Source organism: Pelodiscus sinensis, chromosome 2 (assembly GCF_049634645.1).
Source record: "Pelodiscus sinensis isolate JC-2024 chromosome 2, ASM4963464v1, whole genome shotgun sequence".
In the NCBI taxonomy this organism is placed as follows: domain Eukaryota; kingdom Metazoa; phylum Chordata; order Testudines; family Trionychidae; genus Pelodiscus; species Pelodiscus sinensis.
In genome coordinates, this window is record NC_134712.1 from 69,909,103 (window position 1) to 69,933,001 (window position 23,899).

At 43.9% G+C, this 23,899-nt stretch overlaps 1 protein-coding gene across 1 annotated transcript in view; it reads left to right on the forward strand.

Annotated features, from left to right (window-relative positions):
- PRKDC (protein kinase, DNA-activated, catalytic subunit) overlaps window positions 1-23,899 on the forward strand; it is a 195,881-nt gene that overhangs the window by 129,781 nt on the left and 42,201 nt on the right. Inside the window, exons 63-72 of the mRNA XM_006112163.3 lie at window positions 4,463-4,671; window positions 6,133-6,271; window positions 6,950-7,138; window positions 10,891-11,115; window positions 13,841-13,949; window positions 14,520-14,631; window positions 17,343-17,532; window positions 19,663-19,837; window positions 19,951-20,141; window positions 23,055-23,235. Of these exons, the coding sequence (XP_006112225.2) occupies window positions 4,463-4,671; window positions 6,133-6,271; window positions 6,950-7,138; window positions 10,891-11,115; window positions 13,841-13,949; window positions 14,520-14,631; window positions 17,343-17,532; window positions 19,663-19,837; window positions 19,951-20,141; window positions 23,055-23,235 (1,720 nt within the window). The remainder of the gene's footprint in view (window positions 1-4,462; window positions 4,672-6,132; window positions 6,272-6,949; window positions 7,139-10,890; window positions 11,116-13,840; window positions 13,950-14,519; window positions 14,632-17,342; window positions 17,533-19,662; window positions 19,838-19,950; window positions 20,142-23,054; window positions 23,236-23,899) is intronic.

Consider the following 23,899-nt stretch of genomic DNA (forward strand, 5'->3'; position numbering starts at 1 on the left):
CCAGAATGCCTTAAAACAGCATTTCCTAAAGTGTTGAAACCTGAATCCCCTTCTATGAAGATGAAACCTGTTGCTCTACAGTCCCAACACATGTAAATTAAAGACCTGTCAATATTAATATAAACATCTTCTGTACACTATCTGGCTAGTTTCTCACATGTGCATCAAATGTAACACATTGGGAAGTACAGGTATTTATAATACTGTACTTTCTTTCCTTTCTTACATAATTTGTTGTGCAGTTGAAAATAATTAATGGTGATATTTAAAATATCATTGGGCAATTTAAAGTAACATTATGATGGGATACGGTCAGAGAAGACCCCTTGGGGTGCTTCCCGGAGTTCTGACAAAGTCATTGACACTAGCCTCTTCGCTCCTGGCGCTTCACAACACCCTGCTGGGCCGCATCTCCTGGTCTTCCCCAGCCAAGGCGCAGAGCTGAGGTCAGTGCTCCTCTGAGGAGCAATATAGACACTGGAAACTCTTCAGGTCTGAGGAAAATGCAGTTTTGGACCCAGCTTCCAGGGAAACTACTCTCCAAATGGGATCAGAACCCCACAAAATTATTCAGGTAAGCCCCTTTTAATAGGGGATGTTCACACTGATTGTTCCCCCACATAACAGTTATTTACACCGGGCTTGATAGTAAATAAAAGTGATTTTATTAAGTTACAAACAGTATGATTTAAGTGGTTTTAAGTGAAAACAGGCAGAGCAAAGTAGATTACAGATTTAAAATAACAGAAAAAACATAGCTAGTTCTAAAAGTAAAAGCTCAATACAAACTTACCCCAAAACAGTTCTTGTTTCAGCTAAATCTCCAAGCCAGGGAAGATCTTTTTTCCTTGGGGTCTCTAGTTCATTCTCATGGGAGTGACATGCCAGCAAAACACCAAGGTTGTGTCTAGACTGCATCCTTTTTTCGTAAAAGGGATGCAAATTAGGCCTGTGGCAATTGCAAATGAAGCAGGGATTTAAATCTCCCCTGCTTCATTAGAATAAAAATGGCTGCCGTTTTTTTCCGGCTTGGAGCTTTGCCGGAAAAAAGCGCCAGTCTAGACGCGGATCTTTTGGAAAATAAAGCCTTTTCCAAAAGATCTCTTATCCCTTATTTTAAGAGAAACCCAGGAAACTACAGACCAATTAGTTTAACTTCTGTGCCAGGGAAGATAATGGAGCAAGTAATTAAGGAAATCATCTGTAAACACTTGGAAAGTGGCAAGGTGATAGGCAACAGCCAGCATGGATTTGTGAAGAACAAATTGTGTCAAACCAATCTGATTGCTTTCTTTAATAGGATAACGAGTCTTGTGGATAAGGGAGAAGGGGTGGATGTGGTATACCTAGACTTTAGTAAGGCGTTTGATACAGTCTGGCATGATATTCTTATCAATAAACTAGGTAAATACAACTTAGATGGGGCTACTATAAGGTGGGTGCATAACTAGCTGGATAACCGTACTCAGAGAGTAGTTATTAATGGTTCACAATCCTGCTGGAAAGGCATAAGAAGTGGGGTTCCGCAGGGGTCTGTTTTGGAACCAGCTCTGTTCAATATCTTCATCAATGATTTAGATATTGGTATAGAAAGTATGCTTATTAAGTTTGCAGATGATACCAAGCTGGGAGGGGTTGTGACTAATCTGGGGGATAGGGTCATAATTCAAAATGACCTGGACAAATTGGAGAAATGGTCTGAGGTAAATAGGATGAAGTTTAATAAAGACAAATGCAAAGTGCTCCACTTAGGAAGGAACAATCAGTTTCATACAGAATGGGAAGCAACTGTCTGGGAAGGAGTACAGCAGAAAGGGATCTAGGGGTCATAGTGGACCACAAGTTGAATATGAGTCAGCAGTGTGATGCTGTTGCAAAAAAAGCAAACATGATTCTGGGATGCATTAACAGGTATGTTGTGAGCAAGACACGAGAAGTCATTCTTCCACTCTACTCTGTGCAGGTTAGGCCTCAATTGGAGTATTGTGTTCCATTCTGGGCACCGCATTTCAAGAAAGATGTGGATCAATTGGAGAGGGTCCAGAGAAGAGCAATGAGAATGATTAAAGGTCTAGAGAACATGCCCTATGAGGGAAGCCTGAAGGAATTAGGTTTGTTTAGTTTAGAAAAGAGAAGATTGAGGGGGGACATTATAGCAGTTTTCAGATATCTAAAAGGTTGTCATAAGGAGGAGGGAGAAAATTTGTTCATCTTGGCCTCTGAGGATAGAACAAGAAGCAAGGGAGGGCTTAAACTGCAGCAAGGGAGGTTTAGGTTGGACATTAGGAAAAAGTTCCTAACTGTCAGGGTAGTCAAACACTGGAATAAATTGCCCAGGAAGGTTGGGGAATCTCCATCTGTGGAGATATTTAAGAGTAGGTTAGATAAATGTCTATCAGGGATGGTCTAGACAGTATTTGGTCCTGCCATGAGGGCAGGGGACTGGACTCGATGACCTCTCGAGGTCCCTTCCAGTCCTCGTATTCTCTAATTACCTCCAAAAGGCAGATGTTGGAATTAGTTTCTGTATCCATACAAGAATCACATTGCTGCAGAAACCTTTGTCCAAGATAAATTCTTCTTTCCACAGTTCCTGGGAACTAGTTCTTCATTCTGGTATTCTAATACTTGGAAGATGGTGGCATAAAGAGGAATTCACAGAGCACTAAAGATATGTCTCAAGCACATGGCATGCATATACCGATTGTAGCCTGTTGATTTCATTCTGTCCAAAATGTCATGGTATTAGGGCCTCAAGGTTGCTTACAAGTAAAAATACTGTACCAGGTGGCATGTGAGAAACTATTCACAAAATCACTAAATGCACTGTGGAGAAAATGAACCTCTTTGGAGGAAGAGTTGCAAAGAAAGTTCCCTTTCTCTGCAAAAGCATCCTTTTATTGTGAGGGGAGGGGCGGGGTCACGGCTCAATTTCCCAACCTGACACACACACTGCAGAGATGAGGAGCCAGCTTGTAGAATAAACTCTGTAAAACCTATCTCTGTGACTCCCTGAGACAAACTTGTTTGATCTCAGTACCCCAAGATTCAAAAAGACAAAGACTGATTTCTTGCTGCCACCACCCAAGTGAATAAATGAAAATATAAAATAAACCCTTTTCCAGGGAAGAGATCACTTGGGAATCCCCTACCTAAGGCAAAGCTTTCCCCCGCCCCAAACTCCAGTTTGCTTTGGAGTTGGAAACACAGACAGAGGGAATCCGCAATGAACAATAGACTCTGCCCGAGTAACTAGGCATGTAAACTTAAGGACACAAGAATCAACCGATACTGGCTAATCAAAACAAAAAGGAAAATACTTTTATCATCAAAACAAAACTACTGTTCAAGCATAGTAAATGAGTAGGTGTTAAATAGCTATGAAGTGACATGGACTGAGGGAAAATCCCTTGGCTGTAATCCTTAGTTACAAAAAAGAAAAACAATTAACCAGCTCATACATGATTTCCAAACCCCCAAACAAGGAAAACAGTAAAACCTGACAGACTATCTAAACTTTTCCCTACTTACACATTTAAAGAAGTCCATTCCTGGGATAGCCCATCTCCCTCCATACCTGGAAAAGACTGCTCTGATCTCAACCAAAGAAGAGAGGAAGAAAATCCCATCTCTCTGTTTGAAATTTGTATCTGCATTTCATTGGCTGAATGCCTGAGCCCCCTCCCTCAGGTACATCTCCAGTTGCTTAACCCTTTCCTCACTCTCCAGGTAAGTCCGACTCTCCTTAGTAGCTCCTATTTGATGAGAGATGTGCTTGTCAGTTGGATCCCACATAGCTCCTTAATAGTTTATAAAGCTCTTGCTTTTGTATTGGGGAGAATTTCTATTCCTGCCTAGTTATTTATTATAATAACTTAACTACTTATTGTTTCTCTTCCTACTTCTGAGATTCACTATTTGCTACTTTCTGTGAATAATGATCGAGGAGAGACACTGCAACTGAATGAGAAATTTCTTATCTGTTTATTTGATTTCTGTTAGCACCTTCTCTTTTTGAATTGGACTCACCTTGGGAGTCTGTTAAATGATATTGTTTTACTGCTAATAATTGGTTGCTGTGCAAAAACTGCTCTAGTGGTTGGAGCTGAAGAGTGGAGCTTAGTCCTAGAACCTCCAGCAACAGCAATGGACTAACTCTGAATTCCACAGATAGGGGGCATTGATCCATGAATGACGGATTTGAAGAGAAGTTGCTAATGTAAAGAAAACTATCATATAAGAAATACTGTGTTCTCCCTTCAATTCCAATTTACTGCAGCATTGTCAAACTGCAGAGTTTAATTCTGTCTGAAGGTGCATGAGTGGGAGGGAGAAAAATGGATTGGTTACTCTTATCTACTAAGCCATTCCTACTTGTGCCCCAACTAGGAATTGTTTATGATGCACTGGCCTTTTTCCAATTCTTATAGGCTCTTTAACTGCACCTGTCTTTGTTTTACAGGAAATGTGTTACCAGCACAGAGAACTGCTAGACCTCGACTCGGCCACTGTGAGCACTAGCTGCTTAGCCAGTTTACAGCAACCTGTGGGCATCCTGCTTCTTGAACAAGCTCTAACTCGTCTTTCTTATGCAGAAGAACCCTTATCTAAACGAATGCGTGGAAGAACAGACCTCTCTCCAGATGTGATCAGATGGATCGAACTTGCTAAGTAAGTTGTGTAGTAGGGTCACCAATATAGTAGGTCAGGATTTATTGTTGTGGTGTCCTTACAGGTCTCCTGCTCCCTTAGTGATGATAACCAGAAGTCTGCATGCATGTGTGCCGTGTTGACTTGCGCAAAAATTTTGGAAAAGTGAACGCGTTCTTTCGCCATCCCTGTAAACCTAATTTCACAAGAAACAACGGATGGCTCCAAAGAGAAGGTTTTTCCGAAATTTGACACCACGTAGACATGCCAAATTTTGGCACAGCTTCTTTCAAATGAAAAGTGGAAAAAGACATGCAGTTCGCAATTTGCGTATCTTTTTCTGACTTTTCTTTTTTAGTGTAGACCTAGTCTCTGTTGCTTTTGTCTGCATGCCAAATGATTTGCAGGAGTGCCCTTACATGCTGTAACTGTTTTGGGGCAACTCCATGTGTTAATACATCAATTCTAAGTGTTAACCCTGTCAGTCTCAGCTTTTCACTTTCAAATGCTTTTTCATTCACTCCCCTGCAATGGAGTCCAAACTCCTATCTCCTGATTTGCTCTGTGAACTGTTGCATTTTTACCTTCATTTGATTTACAATCCTGGGACAGAGCTGTTTGCTACTTCCTCCTGGACACTTACTTGTCCCATTCTGAAAGGCACTGGTCTAGGTTTTAGTTCGACTAGAAGCTGGCTTTTATCATATGATTGTGGTTGCAATGCAGTGTAACCCCTCTCATCTTTTAATTTTATCAGGGCCACCTTAGAATCAAGAACTGGAAGGGACCTCAAGAGGTCATTGAGTCCAGTCTCCTGCCCTTACAGCAGGACCGGGCATTGTCTAGATCAGTGGTCTCCAACCTTTTAAAGCATGAGATCACTTTTTGAATTCAAGTGCTTTCTGAGATCTACCTCAAACCCAAATACCCTAGCCCCGCCTCCTTTGTGCCCCTTTTCTGAGGCTCCTCCCCCTGCTCTCTCCATCCTACTCCCTGCCCCCATACTCCCTCACTTTCATCAGGCAGGGCCAGCGGGTTGGGGTGCAGGCTCTGGTCTTGGATTAAGGGATTTTTTTATAGTAGGAGATTTTTAATACTTCTGAGCTGATTATTGACCTTTCACGCAGGGTTACTCCCATGTCATAAATCTGTTCCAACATGATGTCTGGTGCAGATTCAACTTCTTTATTTCCAGTCCTGTTAAATGCTACAGTCTTACAGGGGATTTCAGAGTAGTGTGTGCAGCATTGTTTAAGTATTAGCTTGTTTGGAGTTTACACAATCCAAAATAAATTTATAATCTGATAGAATAATATCTATATATCAGTAATGCATTCTATGCAGCCAGCCAGTTATACAGCAGGCAGTTTGCATAGACTGTCTTAACATTCATCATTTACAATATCGAAGTACTTTGTACCTGCAAACTTTGCACTAGAATAGAAAGTTATTCATTTTCAACTATCTTTTTAACTTTACTAGGCTTTATCGATCAGTTGGAGATTATGATGTTCTTCGTGGTATTTTCAGTGGAAAGATTGGAACCAAGGAAATTACCCAGAATGCATTGTTAGCAGAGGCAAAAAGTGATTATGCTGAAGCAGCTAAACAATATGATCAGGTAAAAAGACTACATGGCAAATATTTTATTTCCTCTGATTTTTTTAAGAGTCCTTTGTTTACTTGTCAGAATAAAAACTCTGTGACAGTATGTTGCTTTAAACAGTCTCTGGTTCCCTTCATTATATGATACAAGATCCATAAAGTATACTTGCTCAAATGCAATATAAATAACAGTTGATAACACACAGTGCTTATTGGACCAAATTTTCAAGTTCTCTTTATTAGTGTCATACAGCTTTACAGACCTAAATCCAATATTATTACAATACACACAAAAGATCATTAGAGAATGGAAATTAAGTGCCTATGGTCAGTACATGTAAATTCTATTTATGTTCACAAGTTGATAATGGATAAAAAAAAGTTGTTGGAAATGATTTACCTATACCATGAAAGGAGGAAAAATGCAGCTTGAATCTCACATCTGAACTGAGTTAAAGGTGTGACCGGCTTAAATTTTGAAGAATTCTTTGGGACATTTTCTTTCATACATCTCAGGTCCTATATGCTGATTAAATACAAGTGCCTCTATCTTCTTCTGATAAAGGAATAAAATATTGTTATGAAACAGTGAAAATGTTATAGTTTCTTTTGAGGGTGGTCTAGAATATTAAAAATCTCATCATATTGCAGCAAGAATCGACTTGGTATTTCTCATCTGACATTCTTTGTCTAGGCTCTTTCTAAACAAGACTGGTTGGATGGTGAACCTACTGAAGCAGAAAAGGATTTCTGGGAACTTGCATCTCTTGAATGCTACAACCATCTGACAGAATGGAAGTCATTAGAGTATTGTTCCACTGTTAATATTGATAGCGGACAACCTCCAGACTTAAACAAAACATGGAGTGATCCATTTTATCAGGTTTGTGAAATGATTGCTACAGTAGATTTGATATCACACTGATTTGCATTTGTACACGGGCCGTTGCTGCTGTGCCATGGCTAGGGATAAAGTGACTAAATTAAAACTAGGGGGCAGTCCCCTCTGCTGGCTATGCTCCCAAACCCCCCTCTCTGGGGGTACGCAGCCTCAGCTCTCCCCCCGGCTGCTGGGGAGGGCCAGGTCGAGACGTAGCCGCCCTGGCCTGCCCTGGCTCTCTTCCCTCCAGCCGCTGGGGGGCGGGTGTTTTGGGCTGGACCGAAACTGGCCCAGCTGTCTGCTCTCTGGCCTCCTGGGGATTGGGTTAGGCCAAGGGTGGCCCGGTCCTCTCCCTCTGATATGGAGGGGAGAGGGAGAAGGGGACCGTGATGGGGCATCCTCGCCCCGCACGATGCCTCCAGGCAGGCACTCCTCGCCGCCAAAGGGGGGGCAGTCCGGCGGTGCGCGGCATGCTTCGGAGCTGCGCCGGGGAGAGCGGAGCTGGCCGGCGTGCGGGTGGCAGTCAGGGAGTGCGGGGACAGCGCGGAAAGGCCCTGCCCTCCCCCCGAGCGTCCGGCGCATTGAAGGTCGGCGTAAGGATGTTGGCCCCGCCCCCTCCCGACAGGTGACGTATAAGGGCGGCGGGACGTTTTAAAACGCCGCCTCCATAGTCGGGGGGGGGAAGAGGAGTTGAGAGAGAAAGGAGCTCCCCGCAGGGACAGCCGAGCCGGAGGGGCCGTCGTAGGACCAGGGGTATTGTGGCGCAGTATTCTGCTGGCCGGAGGTGAGCCCGCCGGCAGTCTGGCCGTGAAAGGGAAGGTGAGCCTCCCCGCGGTAAGACACCGGGGCGGGGTAAAGGAAGCAGCCCAGGGCAGAACCCTCGCGGGTTGGTGGGCTGACGCGTTACGGCAGGAAGCCCCGTCAGCCGGGACGGGTCTGAGTCGACCCGTACCCTTAGGGCCCTGGGCTGGGGCCCGTGAGTGAGAGCGGGTCCGGGCCCCCCTTTTCCCCCGCCCCACCGCCTTGACGGGGGAATCCTGGTGTTAGTTGGGCGATGGGTCATAATCAAACTCTCGCTGCGTCAGAGCGGGGCTCGATATAGCCGCTGGACCGGCACGTGGTTAAGAATCTAAACGACACGGATGTAGGGTGGTGACTTTGGGTGTAGGCCTCCCCCGATGAGGAAGGGGCTGTAACCCTGAGGGGGAGACCTCCGCGTGACAGGGACACAACGCATGGTCCTCTTCCTCTGGCGGGGAGGGGTGTCATGTTGTTCAATTTTATTTTAGATCCAAAGGAAACCAGGACATTCCAGGGAAACTTAACCACTTTCTTATTTATTGCAAGATTTAAACAGTTAATACAGTTGTTTACGTTTGACAAGCCTTAAAAACAATTAATACAGCGCAAAGCAATGCAAGCAATTTATAGAAGATCTACTATAATACAATAATAAAGCCTAGTTCACTTACACTTCACCTGTATGTTACCTACAGTACCAGGCAGGCGGTCATGGTTCCTTTTCTTCCCACACATTAGAATACCATGTATTGTAAACTTCTGATAATCTGGCACCTTTAGGACCCAGGGGGTGCCGGATTATCAGCTATGCCGGACTATTGGAAGGGGGCGTTATGAAGGGTCTGGGGTGGAGTGGGGGGAATGCGCCCCTCGGCGCTGCAGGACCAACCCGGCATCACTCCAGCTGCTCTGCCCTAGGCTTCCCCAAGTCAGCTGCTGGTCAGTACAAGATTTCTTGACATTGTCTCACGTACCATGCTTAATCTGCATGGTTATTCAAAATATTCCTGCTTCTCATAGCTTCTCCCTCCCAAGCCATGCCAGTGTGCTTACATGCACAAGACTTGAGACAGGTGTGAGTTTTGCTTTTTAGGGATCTGCACTGTGTTAAAGGCAGACTTCACCATTTATTATCAAAGCAGGGTAGCCCAGGGACCCCCACAAGGGGAAAGAGGGCACAGCGCATGGCCCTCTCCCTCTGGCAGGGAGCAGAGAGGGGGCCCAGCGCCCAGCCATCTCTCTCTGATCGTGAGAGGGGAAGCCACACAGATCTGGCCACGAGGACCCCCACTGGTGAAGGGCTAGGCTACGTGGCTTCTGTGTGCCTCCTCCATTTGGACCACCAGTGACACTGAACATATCCTGCACACACCCCTCCGTCCACCTGAGTCCCAGTGAGGCTCTGCAGCTCCCCTGCACCCTAACCTCCGTGAGGCTGCGCGGCTCCTGTGCCCCCCCTCTCCTGACCCAAGTCCCTACAGCACATGCATCCCCCTTTCCCACACCCAAGCTCTCACAGCTCCCACATGTCCCCACCTCCCCCCCAAGTCCCCATGAGGCTGTGTGGCTTCCCTGCGCCCCCACCTTCTCCCACCTGAGCCCCCGCATGGTTGTGCGGTTCCTGCATGCCCACCCTGCACCCAAGAGGTTGCATGGCTCCTGCACTGCCCCCTGTTCCCACCTGAGCCCCTGAAGCTCTCATGTGCCCCCGTCCTCACGAACTCCCAAGAGTTGCACAGCTCCTGCGTGGCTCTCCTGGCTCCCACTCGCTTCTCCTTCCCTGCCCCAGAGAGCAGAGGAGCCGGGTGGTTCAATTTAAATTCTGGCAGTCCCCTCCTATGTGGCGGCTGCCAGAGGGACGCTCATGGTCCAGTGGCATTGGGGGGAGGGGTTAACTGTTGGCCCATGCAGGGTGGAGCTGATACGGTATCATGGAGAGGGGGAAGGAACAGAGTAGGGCAGCCGTGCGGACTTTCCGCAGAGCACCGGGAAAAGGGAAAGCCGCAGGCACTGGGAGCCACGCACCTTGTGGCTCCTGCCACCCCAGCCCTTGCCAGGGTAGGTTGGAGCATGGGGGAAGCCGCATACTTCACAGCTCCCACAGGGAAGAGGGAGGCCACATGGCTGAGGGTAGAGGGGGGAGCTATGGGATGCAGAGTGACGCATTACATCACTCAGTTGTCCCGCAGGAAAAACCTTTTTAAAGTACAGATGGATAAATATTTTTTTGCTATTCTCTAGTTTCTCAAATTGCCTTTTATTTCCATGGCTGAGCAAATGGCTCCACCTTTGTCACCTTGTTATCTTTGCACCCTTCATGCTGCTGCTGTTTATTTCCCTGCTCCCATATTTGGACGGGGACACAGAATTTATCTTGAAGCTAACAGGAAATGCTAAGCACCAGTACCTGCACAGCTGCATGACACCACCAGAAGATGGTGCTATGTGACTTGTTGGTGATGGAAGCCAGTCTGAAAAAGGTTAAGATGCACTGAAAAGTATAACTAAATTATATGAAAGGACAAGAAGCAATGAACTTAAATTTCAGCAAGGGAGGTTTAGGTTGGACATTAGGAAAAACTTCTGAACTGTCAGGGTGGTTAAACACTGGAATAAATTGCTGAGGGTGGTTGAGAACTCTCCATCATTGGAGATATTTAAGAACAGGTTTGATAAACATCTGTCAAGGATGCTTCTGATGGTACTTGGTCCTGCTATGAGTTCAGGGGACTGGACTTGATGACCTCTCAAGGTTCCTTCCAGTGCTATAAATCTATTATTTGATTATAATATATGTTAGTCAATTCCTAATTTGAAAATCTTTAGACCTCGCAGATGAAACCAGGCCCTGATATGTCTTGCATATTGTTCTAAATCACCAGTAATAAATGGCAGAAGTGATTATTCATTATCTTACCTTAGGAATAAAGAGACTTTTTACTTTTTCCCCACAGGAAACTTATTTGCCATATATCATACGGAGTAAGTTGAAGTTACTGCTCCATGGGGGCAATGACCAGTCCTTGCTAACCTTCATTGATGAAGCTATGAAGATAGAACAGAGGCGAGCCCTTATAGAAATGCATTATAGTCAAGAGCTGAGTCTTCTCTACATCTTGCAGGATGACTTTGACAGAGCCAGATATTATATCAGCAGTGGCATGCAAGCCTTCATGCAGGTAACAAAGCCACTAACATGTCTACTGATGATTTTCTGCAGGAAATCATGACAAGGGCAACTCTTGCTGCTACTGGAACATGCCTTCAAGGTAAAAATATAAAAGATTAACTCTTGGCCTTCTTGAAGTGAATGGCAAAATTGCCATTGACTTTGTGAGGGCCCTGACTTAAGAAATGGAAATATTCATCCAATGCAACATTCCTACCCTATTTTGGGGTATCTTACTCCTTCCTTTCAGTTTATTCCCTTTATTTGTGCTCTCCTTTTCCCCAGTATATCATACTGAGTTTACTCAGGTTTTCAAAATGACATATCAATGAACTAGACTAACTAGAGATGTTAAATTGCGTTTAATCAGCTAATTCAGTAGTTGATGGAATTTCCGTTGACTACTGGATTAGTAAATAAGGGTATGTCTACACTACAAAGTTAATTTGAACTAACGGACATTACTTCGAATTAACTTTGATAGGCGCTACACTAGCGCTCCGCTAGTTCGAACTTAATTCGAACTAGCGGAGCGCTTAGTTCGAACTAGGTAAACCTCATTCTACGACGACTAATCCTAGTTCGAATTTACTAGTTCGAATTAAGGGGTGTGTAGCCCCTTAATTCGAACTAGTGGGAGGCTAGCCCTCCCCAGCTTTCCCTGGTGGCCACTCTGGCCAACACCAGGGAAACTCTATTGCCCCCCTCCCGGCCCCGGACCCCTTAAAGGGGCACGGGCTGGCTACGATGCCCGTGCCAGGTGCAAGCCTGCCAGCACCCAGCCAGCAGACCCTGCACCTGGCATGGCTCGAGCCACCCACCCGATGCCCCCCAGCCCTCCCCCTCTTCCTGGGACCAGGCTGGCGGCTCCCAGGAGCTTGCCCGGGACCGCAAGAGGCGGGCACCCGCCTGGTCTAGTGCGGACATCGTGGACCTCGTCCACGACCTCGGCACTAGGCACAGGAAAGTGGCCGTCTAGGGCAGGAGAGCTGCCAGCCTGGCCACCCAGGAGCAGGTGTGCATGAAAATCAAGGTGGTCCACTGAGACCCCCAACCCTGAGCCCTGAGCTTAGAATGGCCGTACTGGGTCAGACCAAAGGTCCATCTAGCCCAGTAGCCTGTCTGCCGACAGCGGCCAACCTTAGGGACCCTGGAGGAGATGGACCGAAGACAGTGACCAAGCCATTTGTCTCGTGCCATCCCTCTCCAGCCTTCCACAAACTTTGGGCAGGGACACCACTCCTACCCCCTGGCTAATACCACTCCATGGACCCAACCTCCATGACTTTATCTCACTTCTCTTTAAACTCTGTTCTAGTTGTAGCCTTCACAGCCTCCTGCAGCAAGGAGTTCCACAGGTTGACTCTTTGCTTTGTGAAGAACAACTTTCTGTTACTAGTTTGAAGCCTGCTACCCATTCCTTTCCTTTGGTGTCCTCTAGTCCTTCTATTATGGGAACTAATGAAGAACTTTTCTTTATGCACTCTGTCCACCCCACTCATGTTTTTATAGACCTCTATCCTATCCCCCCTCAGTCTCCTCTTTTCTAAACTGAAAAGTCCCAGTCTCTTTAGCCTCTCTTCATATGGGACCTGTTCCAAACCTCTGATCATTTTAGTTGCCCTCCCCTCTCCCACCCTCTCTCTTCACCTCTCCCACCTCCTTTTCCCAGTCTCCCCGAGTTTTGTTCAATAAAGAAAGATTCTATTTTTGAACACAATTGTCCTTTATTTTGTACATCAGGAAGGGGGGCTAGGGAGGGGTAAGTGGAAGTAGGTGAGGGAGAAATGGGGTACGCGCCCCCCGATGGGGAGGACTGGGCTGGCTCTGCGGGCTTCTGGGGGTGGAACCTCTCCTGCAGCCCCCCGATTGCCCCCTTTCCCCAGATGGCAGCCTGCGGCAAGTGCAGCCGGGCTGATGGCCGAGTGCTGTGATGTGCCCAGTGTGGGTACTCCGGGCAATCCAAGCCAGGACTGCTTTGCAAGCGGGGCACCCCTGAGAACTGTCTGTCCGGGGTGGGGGTCGGGTCCCTTTAAGCACAGCCCTTGGCTAGCCTGAGACAGCAGCTCCACGCTCTAAGTCCTCATCTGATGCCCTGCCGGCACTGCTTCTGGCCATCCTTAACCCCGGTTCAGGGTCCACTCTGTGTGGACAAGCTAGTTCGAATTAGCAAAACACTAATTCGAACTAGTTTTTTAGTCTGGATGCGTTAGTTTGAATTAACTAATTCGAACTAAGTTAGTTCAAATTAGCACTGTAGTGTAGACATACCCTCGGGGGAAACTGCAGAGCTGCAGCGGGAGCTAACCCCTCTGCAGCTCTGCCTTTTAAATGTACTAAGAGCTACCTGGCTCTTAATACATTTAAAAGGCAGAGGCATAGCCGGGAGGACTGGGTGTAAGCCAGGAATCAGCTGATTCCTGGCTTACACCTGGTCCCCTGCTAGCCTCTGTCGCTCTTGCCCCCCCTTGCTGCCTCTGTCTGATACAGGCAGCAGGGGAGGCAGGAAGTGACTAGTTGAGTCTCTACCTGACTACTCAATAAGCATAAGCTTATTGGGTAGTTGACTAGTCACATCTCTAAACCTAACTAGGCTGTTTTTATGCATGTTTTCTAAGGATGAATGAATCATAATCTAATAGAGCTTTGCACATAAAACAATCAGCTGTCTGCTCTTCACTGCTTTACATATCATGTTTTTATTCAATCATTAAAAATCATTTCCCCTTTACTAGAACTACTCCAGTATTGATACTCTGTTACACCAAAGTCGACTAACAAAGCTGCAGTCTGTCCAGGCTTTAACCGAAATACAAGAATTCATCAATTTTATAAGCAAACCAAGTAAGATATGACCCCTTTCCAGTATTTTTCAGAAGAGTGAGTGTGGTTATTTTCATGTGCCAAAAGTCTTGGAATCTGTGTGATACAATGAGGATACTTTAAAAAAGCGTCATCGGCTATGTTATGTTATGTTTTATCTTTCTAGCCCTGGCGAGAAAATTAACATAATTCACAGCAGAGAATGTATCGTATGTTCTATTAATATCTGTAATTTTAGGCATGAAATATAGTTACTTATGTCTTGTCAACTTAGTACTAAACTTTAGTTAACATTATACAGTTGTACCCTTGTATTCCACTTTACTTCTATAAGGAACACTGGTAATAACTGTTATTCTTTTCCAGTGACAATTACTGCTACTTTTATTCTCTAGTAGTGAGATACAACAATACATGGAAAATAAAAACCAGACTGAATGATTTATTTAATAGAAGCCATGAAATTTGAGTGAGTTTCGTTATGGTAACTGTAGTTGCTGCTGTGTCAGTCTCTTATTGGGTTCTAAACATCGTTTGATTTTCAGTTTGCCTCCATGCAGCCTTTTCTTAAAGTATTTTAATTGATTTTAGGCTGCTTAGGTTCTCAAGCTTCCCTTAAGAGACTTCTCAGAATTTGGACAAACAGATATCCAGATGATAAAATGGACCCCATGAACATCTGGGATGACATCATTACAAACCGGTGAGATACTTGTCATACTTGTCTCTTAACTATGATTTTACATGTTAGTTAAGCTTGCTGTATTTCTGATATTGCTTGTAGAAATGTGTGTTTGGAATCCAGCACTTGGTGATTTCTAAGTACTATTGTATCTTGCCTTTCAGATGGAACAAATTGTTTTCATATTATTAACATATGGAGAATAGCAAAAAGGCAGATGGGGTTGGTGGACAAGAAGGTGTTTTCATATAAATAGTGTAAGTCAGTAGATTGGATCTATAGCTTAAAGCCAAACATTGTTTGACATACATCAGTAGCTAGGTACACAATAAGGATTATAAATTGAGATTTGTATCAGCAGCCATTCTTGGCCCAATTCTGCAGTCCTTACATATGTTCAGGAGTATGTGCGTGAATAGTTGTATATATCACAATTGGGCTACTCATTAAGTGCCCCGTCAAATGCGAGTAAAAGTCATAAAATTGGGCTCTCAATTATCAAATGTCTCTGAACAGCTAGAGCTTTTAACAGGGTTTTATACAAAGAGCCCACCCTCAGTCATCAGCATGTTCTTCAGTTTTTTGCGTGGCTGCCTTTAACGATTACTATAACCAAAACACTGCTATGTAACAGTTACTTGAAATGGCTGACCCTTGAGAGACTTTCTGTAGACAAGGTCTTTAAAAGGCTCAGATGTTTTGATATCTTGCTCCTTCCCATAGCAACAGCTCTTTTCTTTCGCTTAGTCCAACTTCAGATCACTCTGTCCCTCAGTCTTCATCATTACCTGTCTCTGAGCCAAGAATAAGAACCTTAAAATTTGCTGATTATGGAGTTTCCACAGGCTTGGCAGCAGCCAAAGTCTCCTATGCAAAGGACCTAGCTTAGGTTAGAGGTGAAAACCAAAAAACATTTCATGCTTTTATCCTTCGAGAAAGCCCCCAGACTTACAAGCTTGAAGAGTTACCAGATAGCTGAAAGCTTGCTGTGGGCTATTGATACTACTCGTGTCTTGTCGTAAATTAGTCTCTAAGGCTGCTTGAAACATGGACTGTATTTCTATGGTGTTTGCACAGCACCCATAACAGGGGCAGTCTGTGTCATCCCTACTCAGATTGAATAACAGTTTACACGATAAATAATACCACTGAAGTTGATGGGCCTTCTTACAGAGATAGGCAAGAATAGTCACTGTGAGTAAGGATATCTCAATGAGGCTTTGTATTGGCTGGAGTTTCACGGCATTACTGACATTCAGATCTTAAAGGGCACTTATTCAAACGTAAACAATAATTACAGTTGGGTCAAAGTTTGACATGAGATGTTGGCTAGAGCTAGAGCTGGTCAGGATTTTTCCAGTGAAACAGTTTCATTGGGAAATGTGGATTTATTGAACTTGATGTGTTTCACACAACTAGTTTGAACTTTGATTGAATCACAGACAAGTTTCCAAGGGAGTCCTGCTTGGTTTCCTAACAGACTTCTGGTGAGCCTGGGCTTCTAGGGTCCATATCTATGAGAAGCCCTGCCATGCAGACTTCTCCCAAGTCAGCTGGCTCTCAGGACCAACTCATGTGAAAGATTTGGAGCCAGTTGGCCCAGGTGTTTGGAAGCTCTGCAGTCTCCAGTGACAGAGCTGTGCACTTAGTGAGGCTTCCCTGGACCCACAGCCGCTGGAAACCCTGTCAGCTACTGGCTGAAACTGACATGATTCTTGTCAGCTTCACCAATGTTCTTTGAAATATTGAATTTACTGTGAACTGGAAATCTCATGTTTGACAGTCCTAGCTGGCACTTATGTTTCTTATAGTTATGTTGGCATCAGGACTAGGGATTTAAAATTTCAGTTATTTGGCTAATCAAATAGTCAATGCAACTTGCATTGACTATTCGATTTGTCAATAAGGGCACTTCTGCCTTTGAGGTGTAGCAACAGCCCTAGGACTGCTGATACACTTCAAAGGCAAAAGCACTGCGGGGAGTATGGGGACATTGGGGGACTCAAGCAGTCCCCCGCTGGGCCTGTGCTCCCCGTGGCATTTCAAAGCAGCAGTGCTGCATGGAGCTTAGGATCAACAGGGGAGTTCTCAGCTGACCCTGGGCTGCATGCGGCATTTCAAAGTGGCAGCATCACATGAAGCCCAGGGTCTGGCCCCGGGCTCCACGCGGCACTGCCGCTCTGAAGCACCCCCTCGTCTTTCTCCCCTCACCCCACTGCTTCTTTCTGATAGAGGCAGCAAGGGGGGGAAGTGACTAGGCAACTAACCTGTTGACTATCTGATAAGCATTTTGCTTAACGGATAGTCGAGTAGTTGTTCACATTCCCAATCAGGACCAGGACCATAGATTTGTCTCGTTACAATTGTGTCAGTATTCTGTTAAAATATGTTATCTAGAGTCCACAGTCTCCAATACAAATCCTAACCCCATAATCAGGATTAAAAAATGAAATCTGTCAGGGACACCATTTCAAAACCTCTGGTATCTCAGTAGGTCAGTCCATTCTAGTTGTGACTATTCATTCTATTAGTTGAATATACCTACTCCTTACTGAGGAGGATCACAATCATAAGTAATAGTGACATCAATCAGTGATTGAAGCTTCTTAGCCATATTTACCAGTGGGAAAGATTGCAGCATTGACTATAGAGAGAGGAGAGGAAGAATTAAAATCACCTGTGTGCTTCCCACTGTATGTTAAAGTCTTATATTCCCTTTCACCATTATGCAGGTGTTTCTTTCTTGGAAAAATTCAGGAGAAACTGCCCAACATCCAGGCTGATGATAGTATGGAAGTGGATGGAAAGGGAGATGGTGGTGACCAAATAGAAGGAAATATGCAGGAAGAAGACATTCATTCAGTGATTAAAAGCTGCAAATTTAACATGAAAATGAAGATGATAGAGTGTGCCAGGAAACAGGTGACTCTGCACTGTCTGGTAGTGGTTGATTTGTCAGAAAGCCATAGCAATTAGAACTGGGAAAGACAGATTGGGGGTGGTCAGGCATACTGCTGCCGATGTAGGTTTTTTCCCCCACGGGATGTTCTTGGACTTCTAGTTCTCTTTCTCTAGAACTGTAGATGATTACTGTTAATTTACAACTTTTCTAAAATATGCATTTTCAGGAAATGTTCCCAAAGTCTCTTTTACTTTCTGTCCCTGATCCTTTCTAGAACAAAGAAATAAAGCATCAGAAACGTTACAGTTAATAATTTGGAGTAGATGTGGGGAAGTATGCAAGTAAAAATGGTATAATATATCACAATTTAAATCTTTTACATTTCATATATTTATATTTCTAACATACTTTTATGTTATACTCTAGTAAATTTACAAATCAATGTTCCATGTAAAACAATACAAACCAAACTGAGATTGAACCAATATCACTTACTTTGGCCCACTCATAAACACTGTAATGCTCTATATAACATTAACAGATCTTGTGACCAGTGTTTGTTTCAAGTTAGCAATGAGGAGCTAGATTCACAAAAAGACTAAGATGTTGTGATACTCCCATGTCATCATGCCTTTTAGATGCACAAAATCTGAGCTTTGTGCTCAGACATCCTGTATGATGAATGGAATGAGAGAAGCACCTAAAATAGGATTTACTAAAGCTAGTATGCTAGGATGCTCACTGCCTAAGCTAGTCAATGGGAGATGCTAAGGCAAAGGGCATGTGTCCTAAACCCCACCCTTCTCAGAGAGTAGGGCATCTGAATCTGGGCTGCAGGGAGATGCCTCCCAGTGCTTGGGAGTCTCAGTTGCAAAACCTCTCTTGGAGTTAGGTATCTGTAATTTTTGTAAGAGACCGGGTGAGAGGAAAAAGAGGGGAGGGGACTCTCGTAACTTTTTTTAGCACAGTGGTTAGAAGTGGCTGGCCCCTGGTTCAAGCTTCATTCTCTCTCTCGATGGGGAGAAAGGATCTGAAGAGGGATTTGCCACCATGTCTCAGGTAAATGCTCTAGCCACTGGGCTATGGGATATTGTTACGTGGGGCTCTCTGTCTTTCCTTTTAAAGCTTTTCTTCTCTGGAAAAATGAGTCATTAGAGCAGGGAGACTGAATCCTGGGTCTCCCACATCCTGGATGAATCCTTTAACCATCAGATTCTCTGTTGCTCTCCCGCCTAATAACTTCTTAATTATTTATCTACAAATCGGCTGCTTTGTATGAGCTTACCTATGGGGCTCAATCTAGCAAGCAAGCTCTGAGTGTGCTTACCAGCTTAAGTCCTCTGCCAGGTTAGGTGGAGGAACACCTATCTCCTTGGGTTGTGCACTCTACATGCTTACGTGTCCAGATATCTAGAATGGAACAGCGGTTCAAATACAAAGACGCAGAAACTTAGGTGTCTAAACACATTTTAAGAACATAAGAACAGCCATATTGGGTCAGACCAATGGTCCATCCAGCCCAGTATCATGTCTGCCGACAGTGGCCAATACCAGATGTCCCTGAGGGAGGGGACACAACAGATAATCCTCACGTGATCCCTCCCCTGTCACCCACCTCCGGAAAAACAGAGGCTAGGGACACCATTTCCTACCCATCCTGGCTAATAGCCTTTGATGGACCTAACCTCCATGAATCTATTTAGCTCTTTGAACCCTATTCCTCAGAGGTGCCGAGTACCCAAAGTTCCCACTGAATTCAGTGGTGGTTATGGTCAGTATCTTTGAAAGTCAACCACCCATTAGAGGGTCTCAATATAGATTTAGATACCTAATTTTAGATACCAAGTTGGGAAATGTTGATGTTTGTATGTTAAATAGGATTACGAGTTGAAAATGAATAGAGCTAGATTGTTTGTGTATTTTTTTATCAAATATTAGTGCAGGCCTTTTTTATATATATATACACACATCCCAACTGGCAGTGGAACCCCTCACATTTTGCTAGAATTCCAGGGACATTTCCTTTTATACTTTGTGAATTCTGTTATTGAAAAAGCCTTTGATCTTTGATTTGCTGCAAACAATAGTTTTATTCCCTACCCTTCTCCTAAAGCATTATTGAAAATCCCCATTTTGATCTGTTACTGTAGAACAGCTTCTCAGTCGCCATGAAGCTTCTGAAGGATCTGCACAAAGAGTCTAAAACCAGAGAAGACTGGCTCTTGAGATGGAATCACAGCTATTGCCGCTTTAGTCATAGTCGCAGTCAGAGCCAGAATAGTCCTGAACAAATGCTCACTGTGTTGAAAACCACGTCTTTACTGGGTAATCATGTTTTCTATTCACTCCACTGATGCAGTACTACAGATTATCTTCCTGTTTGTAATGGGAATCCTTTTTACTGATAAATTTCAACTATTGTTTCTGAATTCCAACAGATGAGAGCAAGTCTGACTACCTGAGTAAGAATCTAGTGGCTTTCCGCAACCAAAACCTTCTGCTGGGTACCACTTACAATATTTTGGCAAGTGCCCTTAGCAAAGATCCAAGATGTCTTGAGAAAATTGAGGAAGAAAAAGCTAGAAAAGTTGTGATGCTTTCTGGAGAGAAACCTGAAAACTCTGAGAAGGTAAGTGAGAATGGAGTGGAACTTCTTACTCATTGCTCTAGATAGCTAATGTTGTTATGTACTTCATTAACTCAGTTACATTCAGTCTGTATTACTACAGTAGACTCATGCTAGTACTTCTCTGTTGCTAACAGTTCTCCAATGAGCTGCAGCTGTGAGAGCAGTGTTATAGCAGCTGTTAGTCTGGCCTGGACCCCTTTTAGTCAGTCGTGGGTTCCTGCCTTTGGACAGTCTCTGTATTTGGGCAAAGGCCCCCCTCTCCCACCTGCCCACATTTACTGCTGGATTCATTACCCTGAACACCCACCAGGATGGCAAAGTAAAACTAGTGGAAGTTTGAATCTGGTTTTTTTTTCAGAGCCTCCATGATTGTGCAAGGGTTTGTCCTTGCTAACATCTTACATGGAGGAAAGAAGTCTGTCTTAGAGCATGTGCATTCATAAAGGCAAGAAACTTAATAGTTGGATGAGTAGTGCTCTTTGATACCCATGTTAACATCAGTCAGTGCTGGTAGCATGGATCTTGCATGAAAATGGTCACCACCTAATATTAATACAACTGATTTTCTATTTATCATAATGATTGGTCAATCATTTTAATGATCTACCTCAGCTAGGAGGGTGCCAAAAAAAGTATGATTTGTCCTACTGTTCTTTGCTTTAATTGAGCAGGAGTACATTATGAAGAACATCCAATTGGAGACCCTACCAGATTGTCAAATATATGTACTGAGAGTTGTTCAAGATACCCTGGAACTGAACGTGTCTTTCAAAGGGATCCAAATGGAGAGTTAACTACACATATCAGTTTGCATCTCCTGATCTTGATAGCTCCCCTCTATTAACTACAGTTAAAACAAACAAATCCATGTACTTGTCTGTCAGGGAGCAAGCTGTAAATGAACAGTGTTGATAAAACAAGCACAAAAATTAGTTGTAATTCTTGGAAAGCAAAAGTAAGATGTAGAAAAGAAAGGCTCCTGAGAATAACACTTGGATTTCTAGAGTATAAATGTATCATACAATTAAGTTAAAAATGAGTGTGCTAGTTACTCTACCACAATGACAACATTCATAACGAACAGTTGAAAAGTGATAATGAAATCTTTTGCTGTGATCCTTAAAAACTAAGAAAGATCACTTATGAGAGACCTCCAGAAAGATACAACAGGAAGTGGTGTCCAGGATTTTGTGGATGATTCTGTTCCCTCTGAGTTAATATTTTAACCGGTGTCGCTGCATGAGACTACAGGGCACTGTACTACCTTATGGATGAGCCACCAAACTGAGATTACATGGCACCTTCTTCAAGATCTACCAATGTTAATACTTGTGTCCTGACCAAATTCCACATTGTAGAATTTTTTTATTATATTGATTCTCTTCCACCCCCAAACAAATAAGGGGAGAACAGAAAAAACAAAAGAATTGGAAGGGAGGGAAAATGAAGAAAGGACGTGTGAGTAGGGAGGAGAAAGTGACTTTTTGGCTTCCATCCACTAGGGATTAATCAAATGTTTTTAAAAAGTGAGACCAACTCTTTTCAAATTTGTCTGAAGTTCCTGTTCTGGAAAATATTACCTGCTCTGAGCTGCTAGATTAGCCAAGTTGCTGAGCCAAGCTTTTATCGCTGGATGCAGTTGGCTCTTTCATCTAAGTAATATGAACCATTTAGCTACAAGGTCAGCTTTAGAGAACCAACCTTTCCTCGAGTTGTAGAGTTTCCAAGACAATAGGATACATCACAAAATATAGTTCTAGAAAGTGATTTTTAAGGAGATACCCATTATCGTATTCATTCTCCTGTCTCCTTTTAGTCAAAAGGATTGTATCCTGGACAAGGTTCCCTCTAAGCTGTGCAGTAGCACGGCCCCGCAGCTGCTTAAAGAGCCCTGCCTAACCAGGGTTCTGCACATGTTGTTGCCTGGCTGGGGAGGGGGTACTTCTCCCTCAGCTACAGCAGCAGCTCCCTGCTGAGGACAGAGCAGGGAGAGGTTGGGTACCCACTGGGAGAGACTCGCTGCTCTGTCCTCAGCAGGGGAGAAGTACCCCTCCCTCAGCCAGGCAGCAATGTGTGTGGCGCACTAGCCTCTGGCTAGACAGGGCTCATTAAGGAGCTGAGAGGCTATGCTGCTGCACAGCTTAGAGGGAACCTGGATCATGGAATTGTTCCAACAATATCAGTGTAGTTTTATATTGGATACAGTGTTTTCCACTTGCTGTTCCTAAACTCTTGGGTGCTGTTGTTAAATACTGCTAAACAGCTGGCACATTACTGACAAGGTGTGGGTATCATTGGTAAATGATGAAATCTGTATGCAGAGTTTGGGTAAGTTAGTTTGTAAAATGCTTTGCAAATTATTTCTTCCATTAAATATATTGTATTGTAAAACATCTGGGGTGACCACATACAAGAAAAAGGACAGAGGGTATATAAATAAAGGTTAAAATTAGAGAGCTGGACAAAAGAACTTAACAAAACAAAAATTCTCCATTTGCTGTCATGAACATTCATTCAGACTAAAAAAATTTTCTTTGACTGTGTTTGTGTGTCTTTCACATTAACTGTTTGCAAATAGTCTATTGAATGAGTTTGTTGGCTTAGAAATACCAAATTGTAGAAAGTGTCCACAGAAAGTGAATTTTAAACTATACATGTAACTTGCATTGGAAACCCCAGTCTAAGACTTATGACTATTAAGGGAACAGAACTCCTAGCGCGTGATCTGTGTATCCAGTACAGCTCAAATTTCAAATATTGAATACTTGCAAGCAAGAATGAGCTACATATGAAGAACTGGTCACATTAAATGTTTGACACATACGTGATCAGTGTTCATTTGCATAAAACTATTCACCACGAACTATCTGCTGAACTCTACTTGTGGTTTCCACTTATGATTGAATTTTTCAGGTGATAGCAGGTCTGAACAAAAAAGCTTTCCAGTATTTCAGCATTGCAGTGAGGAAGGCTGTAGAAGAGGTGCAGTCTCATTCAATGGAGCACGTGGACCTGACTGGAGTCATAGATGCTTACATGACTCTGGTTGATTTCTGTGACAAACATCTCCGTAAAGAGGAAGAAGGTTCATCTGGTAAATCAGAAATTAAAATATTTATCAGGATTTACAATCCCGTTGTTATGCAAATTTCAGATCGGAGAATGCCAATAGAGAGCAGTCAAAATACAGGGGTTAGAGGTGGGAAATGGAAAATTTACAAATATTCTTGTAGATGGAAGAATTATTTGGTGGAAGAATTAAACAGGTGGGCTATGTCTACACTGGCGCGATCTTGCGCCAGAAATATGCAAATGAGGCTAAGCGTGGAATATCGCCGAGCCTCATTTGCATATCTAATGAGCCGCCATTTTGCGGAAGAGGCTCTTGCGCAAGAAGGAGCATCTACACTGCCCCTTTTTGCGCAAGAAAAATCCTCTTGCGCAACGCCGTTATTCCTGAAAATAATCAGTGTAAGGGCATTGCGCAAGAGGGTTTTTCTTGCGCAAGAGGATTTTTCTTGCGCAAAAAGGGGCAGTGTAGATGCTCCTTCTTGCGCAAGAGCCTCTTCCGCAAAATGGCGGCTCATTAGATATGCAAATGAGGCTCGGCGATATTCCACGCTTAGCCTCATTTGCATATTTCTGGTGCAAGATTACGCCAGTGTAGACAAAGCCGTGGTATTTTACAACAAAAAAAGTAAGTTCCATTGTAGAGAATTTATCAAAAATGAATCATTTCATCCTGCTCCTGAAATCCC